Source organism: Aphelocoma coerulescens (genome assembly GCF_041296385.1).
Source record: "Aphelocoma coerulescens isolate FSJ_1873_10779 chromosome Z unlocalized genomic scaffold, UR_Acoe_1.0 ChrZ, whole genome shotgun sequence".
NCBI lineage: Eukaryota > Metazoa > Chordata > Aves > Passeriformes > Corvidae > Aphelocoma > Aphelocoma coerulescens.
In genome coordinates this window covers 12,987,661-13,010,242 of record NW_027184085.1, presented here as the reverse complement: position 1 = coordinate 13,010,242, position 22,582 = coordinate 12,987,661, and the positions used below count along the sequence as shown (strand labels likewise).

General features: G+C 36.8%; 1 protein-coding gene across 1 annotated transcript in view; it reads right to left on the bottom strand.

The window, feature by feature from the left end:
- Positions 1 to 571: 571 nt before the first annotated feature.
- The window catches only part of WDR70 (WD repeat domain 70), a 126,127-nt gene continuing 104,116 nt past the window's right edge, over positions 572 to 22,582 (bottom strand). The window contains exons 14-18 of the mRNA XM_069001836.1: positions 14,093 to 14,193; positions 12,597 to 12,676; positions 9,769 to 9,885; positions 9,282 to 9,444; positions 572 to 1,037 (exon numbers count right to left, since the gene is read on the bottom strand). Coding sequence (XP_068857937.1) covers positions 953 to 1,037; positions 9,282 to 9,444; positions 9,769 to 9,885; positions 12,597 to 12,676; positions 14,093 to 14,193 — 546 coding nt within the window. The 3' untranslated portion in view covers positions 572 to 952. The remainder of the gene's footprint in view (positions 1,038 to 9,281; positions 9,445 to 9,768; positions 9,886 to 12,596; positions 12,677 to 14,092; positions 14,194 to 22,582) is intronic.

The following is a 22,582-nucleotide window of genomic DNA, read 5'->3' as shown; positions in this document are numbered from 1 at the left end:
CTTCCCTTTATGACACTCAGAACTGCAATTTTGTGTATAAAAAGGAAAACTTTCTATATTTAGACAAACTACTTTATAAAGAATAGTATCAGTCTTCAGAGAGTGTAAGGCAGGATATACATAATTCAGGCACACACAGAGTCAAAGTCAATATACACAAGGTCAATACACACAAAGACCTGGGTAATGAATACAGATCTGCTCTATCCTAAAACTCATTCATACAAACTAATAGGGATAAGGAAGCCTGAACAAAATTTTACATTGACTCAGAAATAAACACATTATTTTTACTACACCAAATTATGTAATTGTCCATTGCAATTTCACATTTTTTAAAAATAAAAGCTGTATAAAATCTGCTGTAGATACTACACATACTTAAAAGGAATATCATGCAAAGAATTACAGACACTAGAAAACATGTTTTCTAAAATTCACGTGAGTGTGAACTGAATGTGAACACACAAATGAACTAAACTTGAATATTACACAATAACTAATCTAAAGTTTGTTGAACTTGTAAAGCAGTAATTTGTTAGCTCTTAACTGGGAAAAATAAAAAGGAGTCTGAAGAATTGTACTATTTTATTTGTATACTTGAATTCATTGAACACTGTCATGACACAGCATTTGTAAAGTTGGCAGTCATGAAAAAACATTTGGCAATATAATGAATTCACTATTTATAAAGAAATATTTTTCACTTAACTCACAAAGCTAAGTAACTGACATAGAGGAGTTATTTGCACAATATAAGTAATTCCTTATTACAAAATTCAGATGTGGGATTAAGCCAGTGTAATTCAATAAGCCCTTTTTTATAATGCAGCAAGTTTTATAAATTGAAGTAATTTTTGCTTTCAAATTTTGACCCACTATCCCAAATAAAGAAATAAATGTTTCATTTTGTTTCAAATGCTCTAAAATGATTCTTTAAACCAATTATTTTTCAAATTTTACGTTTTTTCCACTCTGGCTTGTCTGTTTCATCATCTTCTGGTTCCACTTCCGCAAAAACTGTTTTTGGCTGTGTTCTAGAAAATATTAAAAAAATTAGAATAGTGGTCAGACTACAATACTTTATCAGAAACTGTATTAGACAGGCACTAGACACAAAGAAGATAGATACATATAGACACTTCCAAAAAAAGAGCATTCTAGACTTGTCCATTTTTTATTTTTGACATTAACCTATCAACTAACCTTCTCAGAACTGAAGAAACTTGCAGCTCACAGGCAAAAAAGCACAACAAACACATGTATTTTGCAAGTATTATCTCCTCATTAGTTTACAATCAGTATCGGTGTATTCTATGAATAAAATTAAGATAGATGTGAGGAACAAATACATTTAATTCAATGCTAGAAAAGCAGAGCCACTCGTCTCTTCATTCCATGATTTTTTTTAAAAAGAAACTTCCATTTTGATACACTGTAGAACAACAGCAGCCAGTAAGTGAAAACAGAACAGTTAAGCCAGATTTCTGGCTAAGCCTATGCATGAAAAAACAGCTTCTCCTCCAGAGACTTTATTTAACACTACTGTACCACAAAAAACCTAATGACCTTCATATGAGAACACAGTGTATCTGACAGTCAAGCATGATGGTATCAATTCCTCCACTCTTTATTTGAATTTTAAATACCGCTTAAACTTTACAAAAGTAATTATTGATTACTTTCTAAATGAATGCAGTATCAAGTAGCAATTCAATAAACTGTTTGGACATTCAGTTCCCCTGTTTTACTCTTCAATAACTGCACAGTTCCCTTTTCCAACCTAATTCTCAGCACAATCACTACAGAGATGAAACTATTAGATTTCTGATGCTGGTTGTGCTCAACTTCTCAACATGACAAAGTATAAAATGCAGCCAAGGCAGTCATCATCTCATTACTATATTAACTAATGTTTTTGCAACAGTCTAAGGATGTGAAGCATTATTATTATTATAGCAACTGTTATTTGGCAAACTCTACACAATGCAGAAACCTTAAAAAAATTATGCCTGCCTTATGTAACACAATAGGCAAAATCCAATGTTGCCTCTGACTTCAAAGAGTAAATAGCAAGACATCAGCTCTTAAAGAGAAGGATTCTCCACTCGTTAACTAAGTGACCCAAAAGGTTCAAAATCACCAAAACTAGTCAAAGAAAACTCCCCTTACATACGGGATCTTTCTATTGCCCTGCCTGCTTCTCCATCCTCCAAGCTTGCTATTGAGGAAAGGGTCATACTGATAATTCCAGAGATGGCCCTACTGCAGAGCTCTGACTGGCACGCGGTCCCTGGGTGCAGGCTGTAGCAGACCTTGCACCCAGATGAGGACCTATACTATGGAAGTTAGATGAGTCCTTCTGCTGTCCATGGAAAGCAGAACAAAGATGAAAAAATATTTTCCAATTTTAAAATTTCATTATAAAATACATACATAAATTCTGCTTAACCCATTGCTAAAGAAAGATGTAAAAAAAGAAAAAAAGAAAAAAAGAAAAAAAAAAAAAAATCAACATTCAATCCAAACCAGACAATAGGGATAAAGGCTTTATTGGCTGAAATACCGGATTTTGCTAGCTGCTGAAGAGGAAGAATGTATGGAATCTTCTCTTTTTTCCCAGAAATACTGACAGAGGTTTATTTATCCCATTTTAACAATGTACCTTCCTTTTACCCCAATAGATGAAAAGTATCTAAATGTCCCCTAGGATGACATCAGTATTAAGAGTTTCATTAGTAAAGCACAACTAACCAAGTGCAAGCCTGTAATTTCTGACCACAAACCTGCAACTGTCATAATTCAGATAGGCATTTCCAACTTAGAAGAATGAATAAATTTGTGAAACAAGCAGCAAAACCTATGTTTTTTTCCAGGATAGGAGTGGTACAGAAAAAAGTCATAGACTTCAGATAATGTAAGTGTGCTACTGAGTGCAGGAAAACTGAGGTGGGGGTGAAGCAAAAAAAAAAAAGAAAGACAGAAACCGTACCATAATCAAGCAGTAACCAGCTAAAGCAAAAACATACAGAGGAAATCAAGTCTGCTTGCTACCTCACTTTTTAAAATTACCATGAAATAGCTGTAGCCTCAGCTGAAATGTAAACTGTTCCACCTCCACAAGCTACATAGTTGTAACTGGGGCACCTAGGGTGATTCATATGCCTGACCATTTTAAAACACTGTTTTTGTTATTGCTTTATCAGCAGTGATCACTTAATCTAATTAAAAGACAATTTTTTTCTGCTTAGTAACTACACTGGAGATAGCAAATGTAGTAGAAGTTTGCTGTATGATTAATATTTACATAAAAATTATAAAAACAATTTTTCTTCTTCTAAATATTCTTATTTCTGAGGGCTAAATAATACATGTGGAAAGCTGTGCTCTTTTTCCTCATCAAATTTCTCAGTTTTATTTATCCTTGACTTTGGGGGTTGATTTCAGTTTGTTAGGAATCTGTTTGGCAGATCCCATGGCAAAATACTATGGAGGGCAAAGGGGCCTGAGGAAAGTTGGCTGATCTTTGAGGAAATCTCCTCAAAACAGATTACACTTCATCTGAAGAAAGCACAGCCTGGCAGTAGCCTGCGGTGGACGTATATGGATCTGACCATGATAAACCACAAAGTCCAAAAAGGAAGAACACAAAAGGAGGTGAGGACAGCCTCAGCTAAGAGGAACAGAGGCGTTACATGAACACGGAGGAACAGAGTTAGGAGTGCCAAAGCTCAGATGGAACTGAAACAGAAAAGAAATGTGAGAGGCAACAACAAAGGACTTCTACAGCAACACTGACAGCCAAAAGAATGCAAAGGAAAATGTGCTTTATTGAGCAGGTAAACCACTAACATAGCATATTGAAAATGTCAAGATACTCCGTGCTTTTTTGGCTCCATCTTCCCTGATAAGGTCTGTCCTCAGGCCTGCAGTACTGCTACACTACAGCAGAATCTTTGGTAGGGACTGAGACATTTCTAACAGGAAGAGGAAGACAGAGAGTTTGCAGCTCATTGGACATGAAAAAATCCGTATCAGATGGGTGGATCCAGAGGTACTGAGGGAGCTGCCCCATGTCATTGCAAGGGCACTCTGTCATCAGTGAGATGTCATGCTGACTGGGAGAGATTTCCACTGGCTAGAAAAAGTAACAATTTTTGTGAGGGGCAAAAGGAGGATTTGGGGAACTACCCAACCTGAGTTCCTAGGAAAACTGTGTAATAACTCCCAGTGGAAGGCATTTCCAGATGCATGAAGGACATGAAGGTGGTAGGGAACAGGCAGCATGGACTTAGCATGGGCATACTGTGCCTGCCAACCAGATTGCTAGAACAGGCTGCCTAGAGAGGTGTGGGAATTTCCATCCTTGAGGATATTTAACCTTGGTTGAGCAAGCCCCTGAACAACCCAAATCTAACTGGATCTGAGCAGCCGGATCTAAGCGAACGCACTTGAAGCTGGAGCTTGGACTAGATTACTTCAGGCATTCCCTTCCTACCTAAATTGTTCTATGATCCTGTGTTTCCACATGACTGTCAGCTGAAACCAGTATCTCATACACTGAAAAATGCATTCCTATTGTGGGTTATGGTAACAGGCTGCAAACAAAAACGGGAAAACAAACTAGCATGATTTATTTATACTATGTGCTTTCTCTTTACTTCAGTGGTTTTCAAGATATTCAGATATGCAGACCTCTAGAAAATTTCCAGGGGCCAGGAAGACTGCTTTAGAGTCACCATAATCCCTCTGGTTATGGGTTGTTTTTCTTAATTGCCTTTCGAGGATCCAATAAAAGTAGCTCATTGACACAGACTAACAGATAAATAATACTGCTGCAGTAAAACCAGCTGGAGATGACAACTGCATATCACAACATGTGACTCATGTCAAAATAACTTTTGAAATTTGTGTTTATATTGCACAGAAACAAAGAAAAAAGATCTTCAAGCATGCTTGGAAACCAGAATAATGCCATAAAGGTCCTTTTCAGACTGAAAAGTTAAGGTTTTCAGCATCAGGCACCTTTTTTGTTTCTTTACCCCGCCAACCATCCTAACTCTTCCCTAAATCTCAAGGGCTCCCCTCTCAAAATTACCAATTTACAAAAAAAGATTTAGGATAAATATACCAAGGCATATCAACAAGGGTGCTGTTACAAGACATTCTGTTCAGTCCTGATTCTTCAACTAATGATACTCGAGCCATTACATGACTAACACTTCACACACTGGCACTGCCTTTGAGAAAAAGTTTGGTGAACACAACACAGCTACAGACTCTTGCTTCAGGTCATTCCCTTTTGACAGTGACAAGCAGCAATCAAAAAGACTACAAAATAGAGGCAACATCACTGAAATGAAAGGTATTTTCAAGAACTCCAGTTTACCTTGTTGAGGAGGGAAATTTCACCCTCACTTTCTCTCTGGTACAGAAGAAAGCTGCATTTGGGCCTGATTAGACAATGCTTAGTAATTCCTGCTGATCCTTCAGAGGGACATCTGAAGTCATTATAGTATATCTGTACAGCTGTGTTAAAACAAACAGCTCACAAAGAATGTAATTTTCAAACATTTACAACTGATGCCTCAAGTTCCTTTCCTGTAGTTCTTTACTTGAAATCTTCAATCTGTCCTTCCTTTCCTTTCACTCCAGTGGAATGGCTCTTGCCAAGGACTCTTAACAAGCTTTTTCCTGAGAAATCTCAAGATCTTTTCCTTATCCTCATCTTTATGACTTTTCTGCTGTGTTGATCACATCTTATTTGACACTTTATTCATATTGGGCTTCGGTGACATGTCATCTCCTGATTCAGCATCCCCAGCATCCTTTTCAGCAGCATCTGTTTTTCACCCATTCTTTTGCCTCTTACTTACTTCTGCCTCCTTTCTGACTCAAATGACAGGTGAAACGGAAAGGTCAAGATAATGATAACAGGCTTGAAAAATTTTTCAAGTGGTAAATAATGCAAATGAATATTTGGCTTCAAGAGTAAATTAGACGCCTTTAGCTCTAAAAAAAGGGATATATTTTTACATAGAATGCATAAACTAACAGCAGAAGTCATGTGTTTCTTACAAGATTTATCAAAGTGAAAATCATAAAATGGTTTGGGTTGGAAGGGACGTAAAAGATCATCCAGCTCCAACGCCCCTGCCATGGGCAGGGACACCTTCCACTAGATCAGGTTGCTCAGAGCCTCATCCAACCTGGCCTTGAACACTGCCAGGGACGGTGCACCCACAACTTGTCTGGGCAACCTGTTCTGTGCCTCACCACCCTCTGAGTAAAGAATTTCTTTGTAACAACTAATCTAAATCTCTCCTTTTTAATTTTAAAACCACTCCCCCTTATCCAGTCACTACCTATCCTTGTAAAAATGTCACTCTCCCTCATATACAATTAGAAAAGCATTAAATCAGTTAACTGATTCAGAATGACTTAACCAGTATGGATCAGGAACAGAGAAACTCCAATCCAGTCATCATATTCCAAGTTATAAAAACTGATTAATCACAAAAAGAGAATTTCTTAATCTTCTCAGTCTAAAATTATTTCATAACTATCAGTGGAGAAAATAATGTAATTATAGTTTCCTTATACATTCTCTGAAGAAAATGTGTAAGGAAACTATAGTTTCACTGAACGAGTGAAAACTTTATGTGCATGGACAGCACAGGACCAAAAGCCTTGTCAAACAAAAGATGTATCAAGTGGATAGTTTTATACTATGTTTAAGTAAAAATTTACTACAAGAAATGTGGAAAAACTGGTATCAGAAGAGTAAAGTAGTAAAAGAATAAGCACCATTTTAAAAAATGAAACATACTGCATGTATGGTTTTTAGGTCTTAAGACAGTATATGATTTTAAGAAAGTATCAGAATATCACCTTTCCTATCTCTATAGTGTAACTTATGCTATAGCTAAAGCAGCTGTCCAATATATAAACCAATATTGCATGATAATTCATATCAATTACTTGCAATTTGCATATTTTATTAAATATAAGTATTAAATGTAAGTACATCTGTAAGATGCATTTTATATACAGGTTAAATATACATGCTCTGTAAAGTCAGATGTAGGATATTACTATAATATTATATATTATTATATTTCATATATTGAATTATAATAGCACAGCTTTTTGTGGCTGTTAATATAGACCTGAATTTCTGAAAACTAAGAGCATGACACAATAAGAAAATTTCTGCATTTTATTGTCTTAAGCATTATTAGTATTAACATTAGTGTCATTATTAATAGTATTATTATTGTGTTATTATTATTATTATTAATGTTATTATTATTGTGTTATTATTATTATTATTAATGTTATTATTTGGGGGGGGGGTGGTTATGCTCTTTGCACAGAGATATCTGAAAGTCAAACTTTTAAAGCAAGTATAATGGCAGCTTCACTAGGATGAGATTTATCAGCTGACAAACTCATCAAGGCAGCATGCTGCTGGCTGCAGTCCAATTCCCCCACATACATATCACCGGCTGGTGGGTAAGTTAATAGCAGTCTGGACTTGCATCCTGCCCACTTCTCAGCCAGCTCTCCTCTTCCCCTGCAGCCACATCTTTAACAAGGAACTGTAATGAGATCTGGCCACCTGACACAGTAAGCCTCCTGTAACACAGCTTTGTCTTAAAACTTTCATGTCTACTACATTGCAGGTGTCAGGGATGAAACTTAATATACAATCAATGAAGTTACTAAAGCCAAAAGTATGCTGAGGTATCTATCTACCTGGTGGAATGTGTGATTGCATGTACTTTTGAGAATGGATTCCTCAAATAAAACCAGATGCCTACACATTCCAAGTACATTTCCTCTCTAGTAATCATGAGCTCTCAAACAATTAAAAATCAATATTTAGCACATTAATCACAACAATTGCCACAGAATTGGGCTTTCAAACATTGCATTTTTGGTACCAAGAGTGATACTGTATAATGCCTTGGTTTGATGTACAAATGCCATACTTATCAATTACCAGTGTGCCATACTTACTAATTACCCAATCAAAGTCAGGCTGGGTCACTGACATTCTCAAGCTGCTTTGGAACAGTTATTTAGTTATCTCTGTGAACATGTGGGTCAAGTCAGAAAACAAATGTCACCATCAGAAACAAGCTGTGATTCTTTGTATACTTCTAGTTTCTGGAAAAAGGTGGTGATTGATTCAGCTACAGAGCTGAACACTAATAAAGAAAGTAATCAGGAAAGTACTAATGAATGTACAGCCTTGGACATAGAACACTGGGGTGCAAAAAAAACGCAATTCATTATTGGCATACTGTTCTGTGAAGACTCTTTCAACTCTTCAAAATGTTTTCCTTATGCATTTTGAAAACACTGCTTGACACTATTTTGTGAAAAAAGCTCCCTCAATGATAATAAAATATGACAATTCTAGTAATTTCTAAAGTGTTCGTTTCAGTTCATTAGTATGAAATGCATTTATGTAGTACTTATTTCTATACTATTATATATTAATTGTTTGTATTTAATTGTTTAAATGTATTTATTTTTAGGAAAAAAATTCCTTGACTAGAAAGCATTCAAGAAGCACAATCTTCATTTTAATATATGCACACAAATACCACACTCACACATACAATTTAAATTGAATAAAGTACTGTCTGTGGGATTGCCAAGGTTTTACTAAAAAATCTTGTTGAGGTTCTTTAATTTATGTAACAACTGAAAACTTACTTCTTTATGTAGAATTTTTGGTAGGAGATTTTATCAGTGCAATTTTTAATATTGCTGTACCTTTAAAACCAAGTTAATTCAGGCAGTTACTTGGATCCTCATGTAGGAAAAATTCAGGTAAAAACTTACGACAGTTGAGAAATCATACTGTCATAACACCAAGTAAATATTTTGAAGGTTTAACCTAAGAATCAGTCAGAACTAGAGGGCATATTGGAAAATTATCTCAATATATCAGTAGGACAGTACCCTATTAAAAGGTATATTGCAATTTTAGGCATGAATTTGGAGAAGATTCTAAACTCAAATCAACTTTGCAAGCTTCAAAATAACTTCTAGCACTAGCAGGTACATTTTAAAAGTGGAAATATGAAATTTCAACAATTCAACCTCCTGGAAACTCGTATCGTCATAAAAGAGTATATTCTTGGTTTACGTATTTGTGGCAGCAATCCAAAAAAGGCAAAGTATAGCATTAAAAATGTCTCTTCTATTTTAACTAAACTCCTCCTGGCCTCTAGAAACGTTACTTGTATTCCTAATTGGTGCCTTACTTAGCATATGCCGGAGCCACCCAGTATGGATTCTCCTCCGCTTCCTTCGCGTGACGTAAGATGGCCTCTCGAGGGTTGCTGTCGTCTGTCTTGTCCAAGGCAATGTTCTTGACTATATATGATGACAGGGTGACCCCATGAGTCCCAACACGGCCACCACGACCTGTGACACGAAGAGAAAAATATTTAAGAAATATGCAGAGTCTACAATGGTGGTCTGATACAAAGAGGTTATTTAATGCTATAGGAAGGGTTTAACTTAGAGCTCCATTCAGGCAGGTGTTCTACTGATTATGTAACTCAAAGTAAGCCATTGTAATTACTAATTTTTTGTAGGCAAGCACTCCAATGAGACATCAATGTCTTAAAGTGCTGGATCTATGGAGTAGAGTCACCACCCAAAAAATGCAAATCCAAATGAGTGTAGAACCAAAGCATGACGGCCCCTTCGGCATACAACACTCTAAAATGATTATGCCTAGATTACCTGCTCCTGCTACTGGAGGTTCAGGTTTGTGAGACTTCATGGGGTCCAACCTATCCTTCTCCAGCTGTTTCCTCGTGCTTCGTTGTCGTGGTTCACGGAACATCGGAAGCGCATGGGCTGAAGGGTCATAATTTGGAGAAAATTAAATGTTATAAATTCAATTTTCTTTTTAACATCTTCAATACAAAGAGTTGGGTTCTTTCTTGCAATGGAAAAAGTGGCAGGAGCAGCCACTTTATAATCCTATATCCAAACAATGGTTTACTGAGTTGTACTTTCAGGGGTTTCTTTCTGCGGAATTTTTCAAAGATGAAAACAGTCTGATATCAGGGTTCCTTCAGACAGAAGCCTCTCCTCTGAAATACTGTTTCCACAGTTTATGTGTATTTCATTCATATCTCTGTCATTCAGTTCTCAACATTAGCATTGTGACCAACCAGTTACTCTTTTCTGAACTTCCCATGTTTCTGAAGCCTTCTCATGCGCTCAGAGCATGACAAGGCACTTGATACATTCTTGGATATGACAGAGTGGAGCGGAAACCCCTCAATGATTCCAAATGTAATTTTATGCTTATGAAGTCACAATCATGTTCTTTCTAAAATAATAAAGATTACTCACCATTGGAAAAATAACATAACTGAGGCAGTCTGCCTAAATTGTAAGGATTTAAAATTTCTATTTCCTCATAAAAGGGCTATCTTCAATCACAGTAATGGCTTTGAGCCACTCAGATGAGACTCATTTGTTAGCAACACAGAAACACCATGTTAATGGACATGGTTTTCTTGCAGTGAAGTTTATATCTCACATGCAGGTGTGCTCATTGCTGCTGTTTCCCAAAATAAGGGAAATTGTGTAGGGGCCAAATGATCCAATAAAGACAAAAAATAACCAAACGAATCTTAAATTTAGGAACATCATCTCTATATTGAATAAAAAAAACAGTAGGGAGCATTCAGGTACCTATCAGCTTGAGTTTTCAGTTTATTTCTGTAAGCCTCTTCAATTTATTAGACTGAGTGAAGTCACAGACAGGTGACACACAGTAGGTCTTTGGAAACAATTTATTTTTGCAGATTTCATTAAGTATGAAATGCCAGGGACAATTTTCTGCCAAGCACTAAGCTTGATCAATTTCCACAGAGCATCTGAGGTGACTAATGCACAGATCCAAGCTTTTGCCATTTGTGGAGTCAAGGTTGTCAAAGGAAAAACCAGGCTGTGTATTTCTGTGTTTTAAAAGTGACCCTTAATCCATTAAAACAACATTCCTGCATTTTAAGTAGCCATTACAGGCAATTCTCATACTAAGGAGCAACAAGAAATCTGAAGGAAAAGAAAAAAAAAAAGAGAAAGAGGGGTAAAAAAAAGAGAAGAAAAAAGAGAAGCAAAAAAGGGTCAGTTCACTTTGCAAAAGCACTTCAGAGATATTCAGGTCTTCTCAGTTCTATCTGTAACTTAAAAGACAGACCTCTGAAAAGTTTCCAAAATATGCAAAAAACTTAAACACTTGCTGAGCAAATCCTTACAACATTTTTCTGCATTACTGTATATGGAAGCATCCTTGTTTAGTTTCAAAATGATGTGGAAGAAACAGTTAAACAGCTAGAACTCAGTGATGAAATTCCAAAAATTTGCATAACTTGGACATATATCTTTCAATGACATTTAAAAATGCCTTGAACACACAAGTTTCACTGGATTTTAAGCAGAATTTTCTTTAAAAAATCACAGAAGTTCTTTAGAGTATAAACACTAATGATAGTGCACACAAAGCATTACAATGAAGGATGTTATAAGGATGGACTAAGAGCACCCCATAAAGATAAATAGCCCTGATCTTTGGCAGTTGCTGCTTAAGTTTACCCTAAAAACTGGAGCTGGACATCTGCAGCAGTATGGTAGGTTGGAGACAGCTGTGGCTAGAAAGTGCCCAAGATGGGAACCGAGAACCAAAGTGCCTTGATATGGGTCTAGTTACCAAGACTGCCCAAACCTTCTCTCTCTAAACCTCTTTTTGTTTATTATGCTGCCAAACAACTTGTTCATTCTAGAAAAAATGGTTTCAGTATGTGTAAAACCAAGCCTACTAGAAATCAGAGCTGAACACCCTGGAACTGAAAGAGGATGAAGAGAAGCAAGATGGCACAACTGTGTGACTGTTCTCATTTCACATGAGGAAACACTACATAGGGCAATGCTAATGGGGAGGGTCAAGACCTCTCAGTTAATCCTCTCTTTCCACTGTAAAATTTGCCATTGGGAAAAGACAGATAATTAAACATTTTATAGAAGCAACAATAACTATTTTTTATGCATCAGTGAGCCTTAGTATGAACATAAGGTCTTAAAAACCCCTAAGGCTAGGGATAGCTAAGCTGTCTAAAACCCTATGTAACTTGGGGCAAGTTATAAATTTGGAAAAACCATTTGGTATTTGTTCAAGACTTATCTCTCATCTCTGATTTTGTCACTGGTACTGCAAAGTGGCAAAACTCTTCCTAAACCCATCTACACTCCACAATTAAGTTAAGCAAAACAGAAGATTTACGAAAGCTCCAAAATTTTGGAGGCTTTCAGGAGCACCACCAATCAAGAAACCAACCATTATGAACAACTTTACAGAGCATACAGAATGTATATAACTTTCTGGTTGTGCAACACTACAAAAATTTTGTATGAAGCACCAATATACAATATCAATGATCAATGCTTAATGAAACACTTTTTAGAGGAGAAGAGATAAAGCTAAATGATCTGCAAATCATTTCAAACCCAAGAATGAGCTAGGGATGCTGTTATAAAGATATGTTTAAATTTCTTACGTGTTATAATGTAATCCTGTGTGAGAGTCTCTGCTTGTCTCTCTTTTCGTTTTGTTTTGACCACGCATAATTTTGCTCCCCTAGGAGGAAACAGAGCAGTTCAGTTAGTCTGCTTATATCAAACAGAAATCCGTTTTTATTCAAGACAGTCTCAACAAAATTACACAGCACTCTAAATATTCATGAATGTCTGTATCTTTGCCTGTTCATGCTCATGTGAAGGAGGGTAGAGAGATTATAGGGTTTCTGTTACAGAGCAGTTTATATGACATGCAGAAATAAGGGTGGAAGATTCATTTCACACTTCATTTGTCCACAGTACTTTAGTGTGCACATTGGAAGTGCTGCTCTCCAAACTTGGGCACTCATTTGCCCCTGATATTATTCTTCCTAAGCAGCAGAGGTGGCAGTTATTTAACCAGAGGTGTCTGTAACACTAAGGCAGGAAAGACTGCATAAGCCTGGCTGCAGCAAGATTGATTTAAACCAGTAGTATTTTCCTCCTCATGGTAAATACGAGGAAACAAACCAGTCACAAAACTGTGCTAGGGTTCTGTGGTCCAAACAATGATGATTAATTCTCTTGTTCTCTAAACTGACAAAACCAGAAAAACAAAACTCACTTCTGATAATCTTGTAAACCAGAGTTTATCTTCACATCCAAGTGCCCAGGTGACAGTAAGTATCCAGAAAACATTAACTGTAACACAGTTTGGTTTTGGATGCCAGCAGAACAAAGATGGCGCATACAGGGGAAACAACTTACTTATCCCACTCAGTATCAAAGAATTGTACATTTCCTCCTGGCTGACAGGGAGGAAGCATTCCCCAGTTCTCCAGCCAACCCAGATGGTAAAGGCAAATGAATTGCAAAACAAGTATTTGTAGGCTACTTAGGTCCTCCTCATCTTAGGCTGGCAAGCCACCTTCTGATAAATCAGTACCACCTGTCCCTTAGATGTACAGACAAAATCCACGTCATAAATGAGGGTGGCAAGGAAGACTAGAAGAAAGGTGGGGATGTGCTTCCTTGCTTTACACCTTGTCAAACTGTGTCTTCCAGTATTACTTCACCAGCACTGAAGCTTATGCTTCTAAACAAGATTTTTACTTCAGGAAAAAAATATACATTAAAAATAGATGACTAAATACCATAAATACCCATTCAGTCACACTTCCTCAGCAACCTCCAAGAGACAGGATGAAAGGGTGGTTATTCCTACTGCAGGTTTCATGCAATTAAAAAATGAAAGCATTTGTAAATTCAGGTAGAGTAGTCAGCATACTGCAACAGAAAAAGCTCAGAGGAAAAGTGCCACTCTTCGTAAGTAAATGTTCTGGGTTATTTTTTTTTCTCTTTCTACTGTTGCTAAATAAGTGTAACTCTGCAAAACAAATGTTACTAAACCAGGTTTTCTCATTTCTTAGTATAATCACTGAATCCCAGAATCAGGCTAAATTTGTGAAAACAACCATAATAAAACACAATTACATACCTCTGGCTTTTGACAGGATCATAGTACACTTTGGCTAAACCATTTCCAGTACCAACCATGATCTGGTTGAGCTTGGGATGCCAAAGGCAACGCACGACACTCTGAAATGAAGTGAGATATTGACAGTTAGTTGGTCACTCATCTGGACCTTAGAATTAATGTTCACATTGTCAGAAAGTGCATCACACTGTAGTTGGACCAAGCTTAAGCACATGAATGAGCATGTGAATATGTGAATGAATAACTCCAGAGTAGAATACAATGTAAAAGAAGTGTCAATACAAGGATGTAGGCAGGGAAGGAAGTAAAAATTGGTGACAGGGTGATAACCAATGGTTTCCACAGACTATCTGTTGCCAGGGTCTTCACAGGCATATTGGAAATGGAAAGTTAGAGAGGAATTTGAAGGAGAACAATTAAGCTTCAGATATGATATAGCAATTCAGGCCTTCATGACTTTTGTGTTCTTATTTTTAATTCTTAATTCTCCCACTTCATTCATCACTTTATCTGTTTTTTCCCCTTCTTGTCATACACTGTTGACCTTTCACTTGCTGACTGCAGAAACGGAAGAGATGCTGATTTTCACTCTTGCTTCTTTCTTACCCACAACACTAAGAACTTGGTATTTGAAGCCAATGTCTCACAGTACTGTCACCCTTCTGGTCAGCAGCGAAACTCATTTTCAGACATTAAGAGTATTGTTCTACATGTGACTTTGAATCTTCATGTGAGTACTCTTTTCAGTCTGATTCAGCAGCACAGAAACTCTAAGACTCAAACTTCTGACTTGAGAAAACCAAAGTGGGCACAATCTGCCACAGAGGACAACCTGTCTCATCAAAAACACAAAAGAAAGTATCTATTTTTGACAGACAGTGATGCCTTAAAGGGATAGTGTCCAAGGCTGAAGTTTGTTTGTGCTACTTATGTAATAAATGTATTCAGAGCTAGCAAGACACATTATCCTGTTAGTATTTCACGGAACAATGCTCCCTTCTCTAGCCTTGCCTTTCTTCTCCCTCCACTTCCCACTGCATGTTCCATACTATTTCTGGTATTGTCCAGACTCCATTTTTTTGAATGCTAGGAGGCACGTAACATTAAAAATACTGAAAAAATTCTGAAGCCCATTCAGCCATTATGAATCAGAACTTCATTTTACCACAAGATGATGCATGACACTCCTCTGAGCTGGTTTTTTCCTTTGTGTTCTTGTTTCAAGAAAAACTGAGTGAGATAAGTTTCATTAATCAAATAGTCATTCTTTACAAGGTTGCCCAGCAGAGTATCCTCCCTTCTTCATACACACAACATACAACATTACACTTTCCCATTTATTTACAGGTACAAATAAACCTGGCTTGCTTATTACAAGACAACTACAAAACAACATTTTTAGATCTAAATCTGAGGTACACAATAGGTAAGTTATTAATAGATAAGTTATAAGCTAACAAGTTGTTTGATTTAAGTAAGAGTCTTACATACTGTTATGTAATGCTCAAAATGCTAAAGTAACTCTAAAACACCAAAGCTAGTAACAAGTATTGAAGGTCAAAGGTGGGTGGCCTTTTCTTTTATTAATATTTATTGCATGTGGTTAGCCAGCCTTTTTAAACTCTGTAGTTAATGTGGTTCTCCACTTTCTACTGTCAAGTAAATGTATTTTATAGCATGGTAGTGGATACCAGCCAACAAAAACAAGCCTGAGACAGTGTGGCTCAGCACTGATGGGGTTTGCTGAGTTTCTAACTTGTCAAACATGCACAGCACACTTAAAACCACCATGGCACGTGCTACAGTGCAGGCAAAAGAAACTGCCATTAAATGTAGCCCTATAAATCTTCTGAAACTGTAAAACGTCCCAAGAAAATAATATGTTAAAAACTAAACAAACTCAAGCTCTGAACTTGTAGTAATTTTATTAATCCACTGGCATTAAACCTACTTTATAAGAAATAATAAAAACTATTCATGTGGTTTTCAGATTATTTTAGCAACTAACAATACTTCAAAAATACCGAAATACTGAATTCCTGAACTATATCCTAAAAAATTTTCCCAATCATATAATCCTAAAGAAGTGAAAATTCTAATTAACTGTATAACAAAGGGATCATTGTCGGCTAGGTCTTAACAGTGGGAGGGAAGGGTAAGGAGAATCTTTATCACACAAAAATAATTAACACTTAAAGAGCATTTATTCTTTGATGCCTCTAACTTCTTACTGCTTCCACTTAGAATAACTCAGGGACACATATTTATCACTGGAAATGCTAAACATCAAATTCCATCTCAAAGTAGGTCCTACCTCCCAGCTCTCCAGGCAAGTAAGTATGTTAATTGCAGACAAAGAACTGTTTTCCTGCCTTTGCTTACGTGTGCACGTAGGTAGGTACCCACCTACTGATACTGAATTTTACACAACTCCAGAATGGCTGTGGTTGGAAGAGAGGTCTGGAGATGACTAATTCAACCATCCTGCTCCTAGCATAGTCAGATACTACAGACAGCTCAGGATATCACCCAGCTTGGTTTTTATTATTTCTCAGGATGAAGACTCAACAGCCTCTTTCAGCAACCTGTTTCAGTGTCCAACCAGTCCTACCATAAAAAAACCAAAAACCCAACCACAAACCTCAAATAATTTATTTTGTTTAAAACAAGAAAAACCTATGTAGATTCTGAAAACAAAAAAATTCCAGGTCATAGCTGAGCAAATGGAAAATATAACAAATAAGAATGATAAAATGCAGAATGTATCATCACATAAACATCTTCAACATTTGAAAAAAGGATTTCTGTGATGGCTGGATGTTTTGGTCACTATGCTTTTGGAGCATGAAGTCCCAGAAGCCTGTCACAAAAACCCTGAAAATAATTTTTCCATAGACTGATGTGGCTAGCTTTGTGATTATAAGAAAATTACAAAAGATAATTACTAGTAATGATTTAAAAGCTGTTTTGTACTTTTGCTGCTGCAAAAGCATTAAGTTCTTGAAATGAAATCAATCTGAAAAGTCTTTGGCAATGTCTACTGCATATACAAACACAGTAGCTTACATTGGGAAATCCTGAGAAAACATTGTGAAAATATTTTTGTGAAGTCAGATGAGGAAAATATTAAAAATACTATCCAAAAGAGCAGAACTCTAAATTTACCTTCCTGACTCTCACTGTTGAAGAGGTTAGAACAGATTCAGTGGGTGTCAATGACAGACACAATGAGAGTAGGCAGCTCTGGGGTGGTTCCCAAATAGTCTCAGCCCTATCAGTCTGTTCTCACGTGTGTGTTTCCCCTTTGAATCACATAAGCAGAGCTGCTGCTGCAGGTAAACAGTAAACACCACCAAATAATTTTTCTGTCAGGTTATTCTCCATGTAGGTGAGCTCACTAGGCAACTACACACACAGCTTTCCTGGTACCGTGCAAGTAATAGTGCTTTGACATGAGTTAACAGCAGTGTCTCTAAATGAGAAACTGAAGCCTCATTTTCTGTAACAGAATGGTACACTTTTTCTGGCCTAGGAACACAGCCCTGTGTTTAACAGGCACAGTGAAGAATAACTAAAGCAGATTTGTCAGCAAGCAAAAGCTAATTACCTCAACTGAAACTGTCCAGAGCACTTAGGCAACACCCTGACAGGAGTAAACAATGCAGAGAGGGCATTTTACAAGGTCAGCAAGAAAAGATTAAAATGATTTGTGGCATAGGAGTGGAAAATTTACCCCCTAAGATGAAACCATGAAGCTGGTAAGGTCATAAAACTACAGAGTGATGTCAAAGACTGAAAGAATTTTCCTGGATCTTTGCTTATAAAGATGGTTCAAGACTGCAGCAGCGAAGGCGAAGTTCAGTTCCCTGGCCCACATTTCAGACAAAAACATTCCGTTTTAGAGTGTGGATAGAGCTGATCCAGGATGGGAAGAGAAGTCTCAGAGGGGTCAGTACAGGTTGGGGGCAGGAAAGAAAGGTTAATAATTTCTAGTAAGGGGGACTATGAAAGGTTAGAGATGACACATCGGCAGTGATAATGTGGATTTTAAGAAGCTTTGAAGAGGACACACTGTGATAAAACATAAAGAAAAAAAACATGAATGAGCTAATGCAGCAAGTATTCCTAGTTCCTATGAATTACAGAGTACATACAGTCTTCACATGAATGTTACATCTTAGACCTAAAGTATTTTTCTGCAGCATTCCAGAGCCTGAGCAGTCTCTTAATCTTACTAGTATCTTTTGAATCTACAAAAATGTGAGGTTGCCCATTATGTACAAAATAACAAGAACATATACAAAGAATGTCTCTTTCCTCCTTCACACTGTTGCAAAATATTAAGAGAAGATTTGGGTTTCTGTCCATCACTGCCTTCTTGCAGTCCTATACTAACATTTTACATATCTGTGAGTTGATCTTGTACAAAAGCATTTATTTTTTTTATTTGGTGCATTTCAGCTGAGATCCAACAAAATCTCACTAACTTCTTATGTAAACAAGGCCCATGATAACAGTTAATCTTTTTTTGTTAGCAAAATTTTATTAAACAGACAGGTATGTGTGTACACATATGGAGGTCATAACTGCTACAAGACTGGCATGATAATGGTTTCATCATTTTCCAAAAAATTCCAAGAACTTTCATACTTTTGACATAAATAGGAATCACCATACATTTCTAGAGCACTTAGGTCAACAGGACTGTATTCTTTCTTTGCTACTGTAAAATGAAAAGTAAATTAGAGGGGCCATATTTTACAGTGATGTTTTAATTTCTTTTCCCTCCTTCAGGAGGTCTTAGTGCTTCTCAGTCAGGCACTGTTTTCTTTGGAAACCACCCTTTCTCCCTAAAGACAGTTAAGTTTTAAGGTTAAGTACCATGCAGCCGTTTTTGAAAATGAACATTTCATGTAAAGTGTATTTTCAGATAATGCATGATAATGTATCAGCTTTTTCAAGTTCTTTTGTAAAGCTTCTCCTGCCATTCAAGGAAGAGGAAAGAAAAACATGTTTCCTTATCAGTTATGCACTCATGGAATAAACATTTTCCATTTTTCTTTCTTTTCACTTCAGGTACACACTTTCACTCTTGTCTTTCAACTGGCTTACACATTTGCTGCAAAACACCAGATATGACTAATCAGTTAAGAGCAGCTATCAGACTTTTAAGCTAAATTCACTAAATTAATGTCTCCTCCCACAGCTATTAGTGCAAACTATTCAAATGAAAACACTGACTACAAATCTGATTTGCAGACTGCATCTGTCTACTTCCATCCCTACATGAAACTACCCTGAGAAGGTGGAAATCTCTACTGAATGATACTGACATGCAGCTAATATTCATACTTTCCCTGTGCTGGATGTACAGCCAACATTCCACCTGTAAATTGGGAAAATCAAAAGTGATCTTCCAAATAGCCACTAGAAAAAAATACTGCTAATTCCAGAAAAATACTGAAAATGGAAAGGAAACATGCTAATCCTAGGTTTTCACACATCTCTAACCTATGATGCAAGAATTCATGAACATTTGAATTAAAAAGCGTTACAATTTAGATAAAGTTCAGTAACTCCATGGTGACGTTGCTGATGTTTTGACAGTTGTTGGGAAATCAGGTGCAAGTAAGAGAGCGTAGGCTTCACTCTCAGCTAGAGCAAGCCTTTCATAGAGTGGCAGGCTTTTCTCCTGTAAATTGCCTACAGTCATAAATCTTAAATCAATAGAAATGAACGCAAAAGTAACCCATTATCTCCTACTTCGCTGTCGGCAAGGTCAGAAAACAAGAGCCTAAATGTTCTAGTACTTTAGTAGAAGACAATAAACACCCACGAAGGGAAGTGAAGAGTTTAGGTGGGACTTGTTTCATCAAACTTAACATGTCTACACCTCTAATCTTTACAGGTCTACTCTTTAAATGTCTACAGATATCTCCCTTTATAGTTAATAGAGAGAAATCATTTTGAGAAAGCATTTTGCAGTGGCCTTCAACTAACCTATTTTAGAGATCTATTTTAGGATGAGATAAAATCACAGTTTGAATACATTTATTTTTCTCTGTTGATTAGAAAAGGAGCCTAGGGTGACTGGATCAGCTGTAGACATCTGTATTTGGTCAGGTGAATCCCTACAGTCTACAGTGGCCAAAATAACTATAAAAGAAAAACAGAAAACTAATGAGGATCTATATTACAGCATGTTGTGCTACTTAGATAAACTCTACAGTACAAGGATAAAGAATCCTGGTAGCCATATTGAATATTCCTAGTGCAGAAAGAATACATCAGATACAAACTTCTAAAACTGCCCAGCAAATCTTGAAAACCTTAGCTTCAAAGATCAGGTCTATCTCTGGAGATACTTAACAACTGAATAGGGATAAAACAGAAAAAACTCTATGTTTGCCCTAATTGCTTACCCCTTTCCTAACCTACAATCTAACAAATAATTCCTCAGCATCTATACTGAAGCTGCACAATGAAAAAGTGAAAGCAAGAGCTGCTGCCCTAAGAAAATATTTTCAATTAGAAGAAAAACTTAAACAAACCTTCCCTCTTTCCTATGTGCAAGCTTTGCTTCAGTGGCCATGACAGTATGTGATGGGCTCTGTTTGAACAGCACTGCTTGGATTTGCTGCACTTGGCTGTCCAGGCAGTCAGGTAAGTGACATGTCAGCAGGGAAGACGGCAAACATGGAAAATGAATTCTGACCATGGCTGTGGATTCTGTAAGGACAGGTGACCCCAGCAGTGGCTAAGTGGGGCTTTTCTGATGAACTGAGGATTTATCTTAACTGTAATCATTACAAATTCCACTCTTTTTGAAAAAACCTTGCCTATCAAAATCAGTGCAAGTATGCATGCAACTAGTTTATTTAGCACATCTATTCTGTCTTTTCTCTTATAAAACTACTACGTATTTACAGTGAAGAACTGCTTGCAGTATCTTTTAAACTCAGAGAAGCTCAAAACATAATAAGCAATACTACTTAGGAAGCCTACAATAAAAAGCAACTACCTTCCAAATTAACATTATCTGTTACAGAAGCCTATATTACATTTGTATTTGAGAAGGGTAAGCAATTTCAAACTTGGGCTGGATCGAGGGATGAAATCTCAGTGTGGCCTTTCAGTTTTATCTTCTATAGTGCTGGAACTTGCACATTCAGTCCTTCTGACTTTAGCAGTACATCTTCCCATATGAGAAGGGGAATGTACAACGATTTCAGGAAAAAACCTCCATTTATTTAATAGCATTTCTATGTCTTTGAATAAAACATGCAAATATTTAGATGCCAACTGCTGAAGACAGCTTTGCCACTACCACAAGTTGCTCCCCATCCCTGTTTGGTTACTACTGCTTTTAATCAACTTCTCTTATTAGGAAAGATATTAAAGCAGAGGCTCTCGAGCTTTTCCATTTTATGATAAAGGTGTGGAAATGACCTTTATCGTTTCTAACCCCAGTTTAGAAACTTCAGATATTTAGACTGCTGTACCGTGGATACAAATTTAGTTTTTGTACAAATTTTCACAGATGTGTTTTATGTGGCTCACAGTTTACATGGACCAAGAAAACCTCTGCCACTTTTTATTTTATTCATCCCGGCAAGAATGCATACACCCCTTGAGAAAACAGAGGAAAATGCCTCAAAATATACTAAAAATCTCATGCTGAGGAAAGATCCATATGCATTCTAACTCACAGGCAGTAGAGTAACTCTTTCTTGTCTCAAAGATCTCAATGCTTTAAAAGAAAACACTACTCTCACTCACACACTCATACTCCATGAAGTTCAGAAACAGACCCTAAGGACTTTCAAGCAAGTGTTTCAACACATTTCCCCCCAAGTTAACAAATAATTTCTCTCCAATTCTGTGTAATTAGAATTTAAAGGAAAAAAATTTTAAAAAGATCAAAACCCTGACATTCTAATCTGAAGATAGTAGCAATCTTACCTGCTACGATAATTTCTACACAACACCATCATTTCTATGCAATAATCAAAGATCATTGATAATGATGGTTGAAATGCAGAATGGAAAGTAAAATCCACCAATGAAGTTAGCATTAAAAGGAAATGCTTCAATATATATAGTTCTTCCCTTCTACTGTTATCTTGATCTCTCTGCAGATGATCACCATGAAACATCAGCTACATTAACCATCTGCTGCCCTCCAAGAGCTACAGAATTTCTGCCTGTAGAATCACAGAGAGGCAGTGCTGCTCAGAGGCCGTATCAATTCCCACTGTGCACTCTTTAATCTCATTTCACTGGTCTCTTAGAGAACAGAGGTGATACAATAGCCATCTACCTGGATTGCCATGCTGCTTTACTTGGAAAAGCTGGTCTGCCTCCTGGAAGCACCAGGAGGGGATAAAACTGCGTAACTCATAAAACTGCTGTATTTTTAATAATAATAAAAGAATTAAATAACAGATTTAGAAGTATGCCATCTTCAAATGTCTGCCATTTCTTCTTTCA